The sequence below is a fragment of the Ptychodera flava genome (genome assembly GCF_041260155.1).
Source record: "Ptychodera flava strain L36383 chromosome 23 unlocalized genomic scaffold, AS_Pfla_20210202 Scaffold_23__1_contigs__length_28996876_pilon, whole genome shotgun sequence".
Classification (NCBI taxonomy): Eukaryota; Metazoa; Hemichordata; class Enteropneusta; family Ptychoderidae; genus Ptychodera; species Ptychodera flava.
Window position 1 is genome coordinate 17663793 of NW_027248277.1, and position 13555 is coordinate 17677347.

Below are 13555 nucleotides of genomic sequence, written 5' to 3' on the forward strand. Positions count from 1 at the left end.
CATACATACTTACATACATACATACATACTTACATACATACATACATACATACATATATACATACATACATACATACATAGATACATAGATACATACATACATAGATACATACATACATACATACATACATACATACACACATGCATATAGACGAGGCGCCAAATGCATACATACTTACATACATACATACATACATACATACATACATACATACACACACGCATATAGACGAGGCGCCAAATGTAAAAAAAAATAATTTACATACATACATACATGCATGCATGCATGCATACATGCATACATACATACACACACATACATACATACATACATACATACATACATACATACATACATATATATACATCTGCTACTCCTATGATAGAGAGACAAGTCGAATGATTAGAGGAATGCCCTTTCTCTCGGACGTGAGAAAGATGATCTTTATTTATCTGTACACTTTCAGTTTACTTTGCTCACATATGTTCTTTTAGAAGCTAAAAACATTTTCCATATTTTTGCATCTGGTATATTGATCATCATCATATTTATGAATACTTTGAAAAAAATGCAGACGACATCCACAGGTTGTCAGGAACAATAGTAAACACATATACAAACGTTGTCTTCTTGACACATCAAATTCCATGATATTAAACAACATTTCAGAAGTAGACCCTGACAGCAAAGGTGTTACAGAAACAAACATACTGAATAAAATGTCACAAATCAAACTTATTGGGGAGTTAACATGAATGTGGCCTTCTATTTCCTGCCACACGTCTCACAACGATGTATTTTATTGCTGGTCAGACTAAACTGTAAGATGTAATATTAACTTGTAAAGATAAAGCACTGAGTAGGGGAATAAACAAGACTTTATATTTTACAACAATCTACAAAAATACTCATTGTCACCCTTACACCAAATTTACAAGTCAAGAGGGCAACCTTGCCATTCAGAATGTTCAGATGAAACAAATTTTAAAAAGACTACAATGCTTCATCACTATGGCTGTGATTCTGCCAGTACACCTTTTTCAGTGAAAATTTCGTCCAACGCTTCTTCCATCACTTTATTAACACCCCTGAGTCCCTTGGTGACTTTGGCTGCCCAAAGAAAATAGTCCTGTATTCGTTCAGGTGTCCATCCTTCAGGGGCGATTTCTTTCAAGTCTCGTAAATTGTACAATTTGTCAGCTAATTTGACTAATTTAGCTTCGCGACTTATGTGCGGTGCATGTTCTATTTGTAGTCGTTTGCGCTCCATCTTGGGGAGGGACTTGTCATCTGTTACCTCTGACACGATTTGTCTTACATCTTTACCGAAATGTTCTTCGATTTCTTCCAATGTTGTGTCGGTGTCTTCTACAGTGTCGTGCAGCAACGCTGCCTAAGGAAGGGACGAGAAACACAAAGAGAGGTTTAACTTACAGTTACAAAAAGTGATTAGTAAGGGAGACAACTAGAGGGTGTGTTCCCCTCTTGTATGAAAACTTTGCAAGTTTTTAATAATTTTGATAGTCTTCGGTGCAATCTGAGAAAAAAGTATAGATAAATTAGTTGTTTTCTTGTTTTTTTCTGACAAACGTTTGTTTTTGGTGAATGAATTATGACAGGGAAAAAGCCATATTATTGAATTTCAATAAAAAGTTCAATTAGCAGAGAAATTTTTCATTCAAACCACTGTCTCCACTAAAACATTTAGACATAACAGCATAGAGGTATTACACTCTGATCACAGGGAAGTTAGTAATGTGATTGTTGTTTTTGTTATATGCTGATAAAATTGAAGAACACTCATTAATTTGTTGTTGCTGTTGTGTGTTCATACTGATAATGTTGGGAATTTATGTAACTGAAGATAAGCGTGACATCAAACCAATGTTTACATTTTGCCCATACACTAGATACATGGAGAGATTTCAAGATACAATCATTGGCTCAGAAACCCTACAGGGAAAAGTAAACATTGTTTTCTTCCAGAACAGCTGGTGCATCCACATCTGGAAAAACTTACAAACTTAACCAATTACACAAGGATGACAACACAAGGGATAAAGTTAAGGAAATTAACAGTGGTGAATTTGACTATTCATTTCAAATCCTCACCTAACTTGACATCTTCAACTAATATACACTTGCACGGTTAATTATGAGCAAAAAGACATCAGGGGTTGACAATTTGGGGGGGGGGGTCTGGAAGATTGATGACGTACATTATCTTTTTTAGCTGATCCATTGCACATTTTTTCCAACCCTCCCACCTTTTTATTTTGTCAAACCTTCTCTTGCTGATTTTTTATTGACATTTGTTTGGAATTTTTTCAAAATCTGCCAGGAACCCCCCACCCAGGATATCAAATGGTCCACCCCTTTGTATTGACCATGTTTGCATAAGAGATACAATGACCAGATGGAAGGAAGTGTGACAACTATTTATAACCTGAAAAAAAAACTATTTATAACCTGACACTCTTAAATATGGAAAAAATTTCGGAATATATTTGTTGGAAACCAAACCTGCTAAAATCACCTCAGCTATGTTTTCTAATGATTTTTTACCGCATTTAACACAAATACAGTTTACCATATCAAATGCTTGCCAAATCACTACATTATGTACTCTTAATTCCAGTAGATATAAAATTACCAAAAATGAAAAAGTCTTTTCACAATATTTATTAATTTTGTTCATATCAACACAATCTGAATATGTTATGGTACCACTACTCAAAGTAACCTTCATGCCAAATTTCAAACTAGCATTGGAAGTGGTTGCTGTGAAGATATTTGTTACCAAAAACATCAAAGACAAAAGAGTATTATAAAATAATAATAATGGGTTCTTATATAGCGCTCATATCCACAAGTTCATGTGCTCAAGGCGCTTTACAATTATTATTACCCCTGGTCACTGGACCTAATATGATACCACTCAACTCCCTGGGAGCAAACAACAGCTCACATGTGCAGCCAATAAGCGCAGCAGAGCTAAACGCACACATTGCAACCACTGTCCTACCAGGTACCCATCACTCCTGGGTGGGGAGAAGCAATGAGGAATAAAGTGCCTTGCTCAAGGACACAACACCATAGCCATACCGGGAACGAACTCACCATCCTTTGATCGTGAGTCCGCTGCTCTAGCCACTGGCCCATGATGCCTCCCATATTAATAATAATTGTTGATCTCATTCTGACATGGTAATATATGTATCAGAACATTTGTAGGGATATAAAAACCAAATTTCAAATCAATACAGTGAACTATTTCTGTAATTTTTTCTGTCAAAATTTGGAAAAAACTTCACAAACTAAAAACTTGAAGAGATTTCTCTGAAAATTTAAACAAGCAACCTAACAGCCAATAGCGCTCCTTTGTGTAATGTAGAGAATAACTTTTTGTGACACGTGCTGATGAAGGAGGATATCTTTGATCGCCTGCTTAAGGTTGATCTGACCAAAATTGCAAAAACGCCTGCATAAATTTAAAATTGAAGATTTTGTCATAATTGGAACATTCTGAACATTCTGGAAAATTCTGATTCTTGGAAATTCTGATTATCTGTAGGAACATGTCTGTCTACTCAATATCAAAGATATCAGACAAGTACTTTTTGAAAAACAAATTTTTTGACCAAAAATGGCAAAAATTGCCCCAAAAATACAAAATCACAGATTTCATCCTAATTCCAATATATCACATTAAGATAAACCCAAGGAACCTGTATACCAAATATGAAAGCTATCAAACAAGAGTTTTAGTGCAACACACAGTTTGATCATAATTGAAAAAATTGCCCCAAAATACAAAATTGCAGATTTCATCCTAATTTAAATAGTTCACATTAAGATAAACCCCAGGAACCTGTATACCAAACATCAAATCTATCAGATGAGTACTTTTGGAGAAAAACAAATTTGATCAAAAATTAGGAAAATTGCCCTAAAATTATAAATATCAAAATTTCAATACAATATATACAAACTTGACTGAGGTCATCCCGAGGAACATGGATACCAACTTTAAAAGCAATCCGACAAGTTGTTTTAGAGAACGAGATGTTTTGACTAAAAAATTGAAAAAAATTACCCCAAAAATACAAACATTCAAATTTCACCCAAATCTGTAGACATCTTGTGTAGAATACCTAAAGGAACCTGCATACCAAGTTTCAACCCAATCTGACCAACACTTACAAAGTTTTAGCAATTTGCAGGATTTTCCTTTTTTCCTCATTTGACACTGACATGTTCATTTCAACAATATCATATCTCCACCCCTGGATACACCTGTACACCAAATACTAAGATGGTAGGTGCTGCGATTTAGGAGTTTTTGCGGTGGATTACATACATACATCATACATACACACATACACACATACATACAGACAGGCAGTTTTTCCAACCTTTAAGAATAGCTTCCATTGGCACATATTGGCACTAACAACTACCAGAGCACTAAGTTCCCTGTGATATTGTGACAAAAACCAACAGCAAATGATATTGTCCCTCGCAAAGTGTGGGCATACTTTCAGCCAATGATATAATCGCTTGCAAAAATATGGGCATACTTTCAGCCAATGATATTATATATAAGAAAGGGCATTACTCTGACATTGCATTTAGCAATCTGCCGTGTATATGAATAGCTTGATATTGGTTGAGTTATTCTCGATTACTTAGCAATTCGGTAATTTTTTTCATAATCTCAGCTTGTTAAAATGCTGTTACAACCGTCCAATTTCACCTGGTGCTGGCTTTTTCTACAAAAAGTATGTGACAATAAATCATTGAAAGTTCAGTAAAACACTTTATACAGCCATTGAAAAAGACTTTCCAAAGCGTACGTGTGCTTCGGGAAAATGTTCTCCACATCTAAGGACTTGTGAATACAGTTTTCAGAGGACAAACATACCTGGAGTATTTTCAAATCGCTGACCCCAGCTTCCTTGGCTAGAATTTTTGCAACACCTGAGAGAAAAATAAAGAAGTTGAGAAGTGAAAATATTTAGTGTTTTAATTAGTGTAGGGTATGTAGTGTGCATAGCTGTAGTTCTTTGTAAAGTGACATTTTGGTTTTTATTCTGACAATAATCTTTATTGCTTCTTGCCCCTTCTTACGAACAACATCACTAGCGAAATTCCTAAAGATATAGTTTGTAACTTTACAGGAATTAATATCAGTTTGGAAGTAACATCATGACAATAAAGTTTTATAATGAAAGATGTAATAGACGTGGCATTTAAAGACAGCATCAAGATAAAGGAAATTTATCAAATCTGAGTAAAAATAAATTTGCATACTGGTATCATTTAGTTTTTTGCAGGGTTTTACTTTGAGGAAAACTGTTCCCAGTCGGTGTAACCTTAAAGGCCTGTGTTGGCACCAGATTGTCTCATCAGAAAATTTACCCACCAGATTACAATTCCAATGGAAAACAAAAGGCTATCACACCTCCATAATCCTCTTACAGACTAGAACAAAGGTGATACCAAGAATCGCCAAAAGTGCCTTTTAAAGTTATAAAATTTCATAAATCTACATGTCACTTTAAGAATGTGTGGATGTTTCTTATCATACTGTAAGCTTTTTACAGTCTACCATACGGTATATGTTGACTGATAAGGCAAAAGAAATTACAGAAAAAACATTGAGAGTCATACAGAATAAAAAATGAAACTAAAGAAAATAAAAACTGAAACAAAATCAACAAAAATGTAAAAAAAGGAAACACTTGAAATAAAATAAGGTTTTGTGATAAAATTCTAAACTAAATGTCTTGAATTTTGTCATGTCAAAGTACCTTATTGAGTCCCTACTAGGGCCTAGTAAGGGGCAACATCAAAAGTTCAATATAATAAATCTAACTTAATTGCTTAAGTTTGGCCTCCGACACCCCCCCCCCCTTCTAACTTAACTGACCTAAAATTGAAAAACATTGCGGACTCATACCCTGTACTAATTCTTTCAAACGACGTACCAATGTACCATTTCGAATTAAATAAAAATTGAAAACCATCATAAAGTAAAAAAAATACGGGTCACTGGATCGGTTAGAGCATACAAAAAGCAACCTTGAAATCGTAAAATTTGCCAAAAACACGTTAAATCGTTTTTGATTACACAGAAATTAATTTGGCCAAACCCCCCCACCCCCAAACTTAAGCAATTAAGTTTTTTTTCAGACATAGATCTTTTGATGACGCCCCTAACTAGAGTTCTGTGTAAAGTTCAGCTAAGGTTCTTAACAAAAGCCCTGGGCAATGCAGAGTGTACATGTACCTTCAACACAATTCTTGTGAAAATGACCTTTGACCACAGTCACAAGTACATGCATTCAATGCAATAGATCGCGTGATCAAGAAGTAGGTCATCAAGAACTCCCTATGTTAGTGTATACTGCAGTAATGTGCAACAGTTGAGAACATCAGCCTTGTATTGGTCACATGACAACATGAACTATATCTGCAATACTGAGGGACCCTATCTGCTATCAGCTCTGTACCTGTCTACAGCTGGTTTACTCAGACACACCTATGCACAATGGCTGCTGCTCCTGAACGTAAAGTTTTGGAAGAAATTGGTGAAGATTTCCTGTGTTGTACCATCTGTCTGGAGCAGTTCAAGTCTCCTAAAATTCTACCATGTCTGCATACATTCTGTGAGCAGTGTTTAGTCACACTGGTTGAGAAGACTGGATCTCTAAACTGTCCAGAATGTCGACAGCAATATCAGCTTCCTGTTGGAGGAGTGCCAGCGATAAAAGGCAACTTCTTTATGAGCAATCTGATTGAAATATTCAAGCAACGACTGGAGTCTATGCAGGGAACTGAGATCAAATGTGAAGCTTGTCAAGAAAATACAGCCACTCACAGGTGTGTGGAGTGTAAACACTATCTTTGCAGCATTTGTGTTAAGGCGCATAGAAAACTACCAGTCACACAGACACATCAACTGATGACCATTGGAGAATATAAAACAGCAATGACAACCAGTCCTGTTACACTACAAGCAGTGGAATATTGCAGTGTCCACACTGAGAACAAAATTGAATTCTACTGTGAAACCTGTCAGGTACCTGTCTGTTCAAACTGCACCATAGTCAAACACCGCATACCAGAACATGTACACAGAGACTTGAAAGATGCAGCAGATGAGTATCTTACAGAATTGAAAGCCATGGTTGACAAACTGAAAGTGAAAGAACAGGAAGCTGAAAAGAACAAAACCCTGGCCAAGCAGATACACACTGATCTTACAGAGCAGTGCAGCAGAGAAGAAAGGAAGGTGAGAATGAAAGCAGAAGAAATCATCAAGAAAATAAAGAGAGAAGAGCAGAGACTGATAGATGAACTGAAAAACAATTACAAAATGAAAATTAAAAGAGCAGCTGCTGATATTGATGAGATGGAATTAAAACATGGTAACATTAAGAGTGCAAGCAATTACATAGAGACACTGATGCATCATGGGAATGCTGCTCAACTTCTCTCCACAAAGGGTGATGTTGGAACTCGTATCAAGCAACTGATTACCATGGAAACCATAGCAAAGTTTGAAGATGAGGACTTCATATTCACATCACATGATAAATTCTCTGAGTATGGTATTCTGGGAATTCTTAAATCTCAATATCACATTGACATCTCCAAGTGTACAGTTGAAAACATTCCAAAACAACTCCTGAAAGGTGACTCTGCAGACCTACTGATCACAACCAGAGATTCCACAGGAAAACAAGTCATCCCAAAACAACAAGTGAAAGCCAAGGTAAGAAAACCTGATGCATCATGGGAAGACATCAATGTAGCTGATAACAGAGATGGTACACACAGAGTTACAGTGGCTGGACAATTGGATGGAAAATATCAAGTTACCATGACAATAGGAGATCAACCAATACCAGGCTGTCCTGTCATCATACCTGTCATCAAAGGATTGGTGAAGACCATTGGCAGTCAAGGAAGTGCTGAGGGACAGTACAACGAACCCTGGAGTGTGGCCATAAACAAAAACAGAGACATTGTCACTGCAGACAAAGACAATAATAGGTTGCAGATAACCACCAGAGAGGGAACATTTAAGAAAATGTTGGAATTCAAACAATTCAAGAAGCCTTTCACACCACGTGATATAGCTATATCAAGTGATAATACATACTATAGTTTAGATGACAACAACAATCAAGTAGTTGTCAGTGATGAGAATGGACATGTCATCAGATGCTTTGGACAAAATGAGTTGAAAAATCCATGTGGTATTGGGATTAGTCCTGTAGATGGCAATGTCTATGTGACAGACAGGGATGGGCATTGTGTCAGGGTTTATACACAACATGGCAAATACCTTAGGTCAATTGGTTCAAAAGGTAAAGGTCTAGGGGAATTCAAGTGGCCCTGGGGTGTAGTCATTTCAAGTACTGGAATGGTATTTGTATCAGACTGGGATAACAAGTGTATCCAGGTATTCAATGCGCGTGACCAGTATTTGTATTCCTTTGATTGTAAGAGTGGGGATGGTAAGATGAGATGTCCAAGGGGAATAGCAATTGAAAATGATAAATATGTCTATGTTACTACTAATTACCCTAATAATGTACTGAAGTTTGAGAGTAGTGGTAAGTTTTGTTTGTCGTATTGATAGTGATAGTGATGGGCTGAACCTCCCCACTGGTATAGCACTGACAGATGATGTACCTTGCCGGGTGGTTGTAGCAGATATGAACAACCACTGCATCAAAGTGTTTGTACAGTGATGACATCATAATAAATTGTACCAGACTGTGTTTTGTTGATGATATCTAGTGACATTTTGATGTTCATGATTGCCTTTCTTTACTTTGTGAAGTTATCAGTGATTTTGATGTCAGAGACATTATTCCAGATATTTGTTTGAAGAACTCCTTTAAGATTATCATTAGTTTTAGTGTTATTTATCATATGTGATAATGTGCAGAATGTTTTATTTTCTTTTGAGAATTATGTGTACCAATGTCATATTTGAAGAACTTTTAGATTATTGATAGTTTTCAGATTATTGATAGTTTTACTATTTTGTAATATGGTATAGTGTGTGGAATGTTTTTCTTTCTATGATAGTTCGTATGTACCCATAATCTTTCATGTTGATGACTATATTCACGACAAAAAAACAAATTTGAACTGCTGTTTTATGTGCTTGTCGGATGCAAGGTTGCTGGCATTATTATTATATACTTTTATTGACTCAGAAAATATGGCCTTTCTTGTTGTGAATGATTAAAGTCACTGTTTAAATTAATCCAATTGTTTCTAAACAGCATCAGTTTGTGCAAATTAACAATCCTTAGACATGAAAGTTTAGTCTTACAGTTTTCTAACATGCTTGCTCTTAATGGGCAAGAAACTCTATCTAGTGATGATTTTTTCATTATCTTTATTTTTGTATGTAGTTCCTTTACCCACAAACCAGACTTCACTTAAACTTGTAAACAACAATAACACTGTTTATACATGTACCGGTTACAGGCTGAGTTGACAAGATAAATATTGGCTTTGGGGGAGTAGAACAAGAAATTACAGTTGATATTATGAACAAAATTGTCGAAAAACATCAAAATTGGCGTTACAGCACAGTGGTGAACACCTTCATTTCCCTGTTCATTGGTCCACCCTCACCATTGAAAACAATGGTGTTAAACCACAGCACAGTGGTGAACACCTTCATTTCCCTGTACATAGGTCCAACCTCACCATTGAAAAACAATGGTGTTAAACCACAGCACAGTGGTGAACACCTTCATTTCCCTGTACATAGGTCCAACCTCACCATTGAAAACAATGGGATTAAACCACAGCACAGTGGTGAACACCTTCATTTCCCTGTACATAGGTCCAACCTCACCATTGAAAAAAATGGGGTTAAACCACAGCACAGTGTGAACACCTTCATTTCCCTATACATAGGTCCAACCTCACCATTGAAAACAATGGTGTTAAAGCACAGCACAGTGGTGAACACCTTCATTTCCCTGTACATAGGTCCAACCTCACCATTGAAAACAATGGGGTTAAACCACAGCACAGTGGTGAACACCTTCATTTCCCTATATATAGGTCCAACCTCACCATTGAAAACAATGGTGTTAAACCACAGCACAGTGGTGAACACCTTCATTTCCCTATATATAGGTCCAACCTCACCATTGAAAACAATGGTGTTAAACCACAGCACAGTGGTGAACACTTCATTTCCCTGTACATAGGTCCAACCTCACCATTGAAAACAATGGTGTTAAACCACAACACAGTGGTGAACACCTTCATTTCCCTGTCTGTACATAGGTCCAACCTCACCATTAAAAACAATGGTGTTAAAATAAACCACAGCATAGTGGTGAACACCTTCATTTCCCTGTACATAGGTCCAACCTCACCATTGAAAACAATGGGGTTAAACCACAGCACAGTGGTGAACACCTTCATTTCCCTGTATATAGGTCCAACCTCACCATTGAAAACAATGGGGTTAAACCACAGCACAGTGGTGAACACCTTCATTTCCCTGTATATAGGTCCAACCTCACCATTGAAAACAATGGTGTTAAACCACAGCACAGTGGTGAACACCTTCATTTCCCTGTACATAGGTCCAACCTCACCATTGAAAACAATGGTCTTAAACCACAGCACAGTGGTGAACACCTTCATTTCCCTGTACATAGGTCCAACCTCACCATTGAAAACAATGGTGTTAAACCACAGCACAGTGGTGAACACCTTCATTTCCCTGTAATAGGTCCAACCTCACCATTGAAAACAATGGTGTTAAAACACAGCACAGTGGTGAACACCTTCATTTCCCTGTACATAGGTCTAACCTCACCATTGAAAACAATGGGGTTAAACCACAGCACAGTGGTGAACACCTTCATTTCCCTGTACATAGGTCCAACCTCACCATTGAAAACAATGGGGTTAAACCACAGCACAGTGGTGAACACCTTCATTTCCCTGTACATAGGTCCAACCTCACCATTGAAAACAATGGGGTTAAACCACAGCACAGTGGTGAACACCTTCATTTCTCTGTACATAGGTCCAACCTATAAACCATTGAAAACAATGGTGTTAAACCACAGCATAGTGGTGAACACCTTCATTTCCCTGTACATAGGTCCAACCTATAAACCATTGAAAACAATGGTGTTAAACCACAGCATAGTGGTGAACACCTTCATTTCCCTGTATATAGGTCCAACCTCACCATTGAAAACAATGGTGTTAAACCACAGCACAGTGGTGAACACCTTCATTTCCCTGTACATAGGTCCATCCTCACCATTGAAAACTATGGTGTTAAACCACAGCATAGTGGTGAACACCTTCATTTCCTGTACATAGGTCGAACCTCACCATTGAAAACAATGGGGTTAAACCACAGCACAGTGGTGAACACCTTCATTTCCCTGTATATAGGTCCAACCTCACCATTGAAAACAATGGTGTTAAAATAAACCACAGCATAGTGGTGAACACCTTCATTTCCCTGTACATAGGTCCAACCTCACCATTGAAAACAATGGGATTAAACCACAACACAGTGGTGAACACCTTCATTTCCCCACATGTACATAGGTCCAACCTCACCACTGAAAACAAATGGGGTTAAACCACAGCATAGTGGTGAACACCTTCATTTCCCTGTATATAGGTCGAACCTCACCATTGAAAAGAATGGGGTTAAACCACAGCACAGTGGTGCACCTTCATTTCTCTGTACATAGGTCCAACAATGGAGGTAGTAGAGAAGGAGTCACAACTGATATAATTACGTTTATTACTATTGTGCACCATTGGTTTAATCCCTTTATGTCCATTGTTTAACACCCCTTTCCCGCCATCTGCGTTGCCGACGGTACCTTCGCAACCGAACTGAGTGAAATTAACCTGGGTTTGCTAATGCAACTCAGTTTCTCCACAGTGTCATAAGGCATGCGCAAAGACTGTATATGCGTAGCTTTGGTCAAGTGCGTCATGATAGTGTAAGAACCGACACGTTCCGTCCACGAAAAGTGAAGCTACAAGGAATTTAAGTTTTTAATTCTCAAAATCTTGGAAATTTTAACGTCGTTTTTTATATACTTTACATTCGATCGCAGGAACCTTTCCTTGTTAGAATGAAAGTTCTGATCACGAACTTTTCAATCATGTACTGAGTATGGTGCAGCGGTCTGCAGCACTGCCGTGAGCGTGGGTTAAACTTGTAGCGTTTCCCGGGTGTTTATGACGCGACGCCAGCGACGCCATAGGCGACTCTGTGACGCTTTGTTTCAATGCATCGTACGTGTTGTTTTTATGTCGCGACCATTCATTGAAGTCATGGACGTAGCAGTTAAAAGGTATGCTTTCTTATTTAACCTTATCATTAATGCCAGTACAACATGATAAAACATGGCAGGAACCAAGAACTGGATTTGGAAAAAGTTGGCGTGTTAACAATGCTGCTCTACGATGTAGGCCCTAGTGGCATTTTTTTTGTAATCGCAAGCTATGATCAACTCAGTCTCCGCGCCTTTGCAGATACCAAAGCTCCCTTCCTCAATTATCTGTTCCTCGACCTCTTTAACATCATGTACATCAAAATCAGCGGAACGACTCGAACTTCCCGACGCAACACTTGGACACGTGACGCCATGTTTGAAGATATGTCAACTGCCAAGGGACGGCCAAAACACCCGAACGACCGAACGAACTTAATCTTGTTTCCTAAATCCGAGAAAACGCGTTCGCAAGTCCCGTTAGTGCTAATAGAGTAGTTAGTAAGGCAAACAGCGGCAAAACACATGGTCCCTTTGATCTCCGCCTAGTTGTGACTCCTTCTCTACTACCTCATGGTCCAACCTATAAACCATTGAAAACAATGGTGTTAACCACAGCATAGTGGTGAACACCTTCATTTCCCTGTATATAGGTCCAACCTCACCATTAAAAACAATGGGGTTAACCACAGTACAGTGGTGAACACCTTCGTTTCCCTGTATACAGGTTCAACCTCACCATTGAAAACAACAGGGTTAAACCACAGCACAGTGGTGAACACCTTCATTTCCCTGTATATAGGTCCAACCTCACCATTGAAAACCAGATATGAACTGAAAATGCTCACGTGTTTCATACAGTTATGTGTAAATTTGAACCTTTGCCACATGTTTGCAACTTCATTGAAAGTATTATGATCAACATAATGAACAATAATCACCACTGATTAATTCTCAAAGGTCATGAAGTATACAAATATGTAATTAGCTGAAATAAAAATATAAAAGTTCTTTGACTGCTGTCATTTATATAGCAAGTGTAATTACCGTTGGCCAAGTCCTTCAAGCCATATATGCCAAGCTGTGAAAGCTCATTAGATATGCAAATTGTAATTAGCTGACATGAAAATGTGAAATGACTTTCGATATTGTTTTAACCAGGTATAATCATCAATGTTGTCATGTTTTGCCAACTTTGATCAAGTAAATCCCAGTATATATCCCTAATAAGCAAAGTTCATTAAAT

At 37.6% G+C, this 13555-nt stretch overlaps 1 protein-coding gene across 1 annotated transcript in view; it reads right to left on the reverse strand.

Moving 5' to 3' along the window:
* Positions 1 to 470: 470 nt before the first annotated feature.
* Positions 471 to 13555, reverse strand: part of LOC139123535 (guanosine-3',5'-bis(diphosphate) 3'-pyrophosphohydrolase MESH1-like) — a 116877-nt gene continuing 103792 nt past the window's right edge. Inside the window, exon 3 of the mRNA XM_070689705.1 lies at positions 471 to 1394. Within this exon, the coding sequence (XP_070545806.1) occupies positions 1011 to 1394 (384 nt within the window). The 3' untranslated portion in view covers positions 471 to 1010. The remainder of the gene's footprint in view (positions 1395 to 13555) is intronic.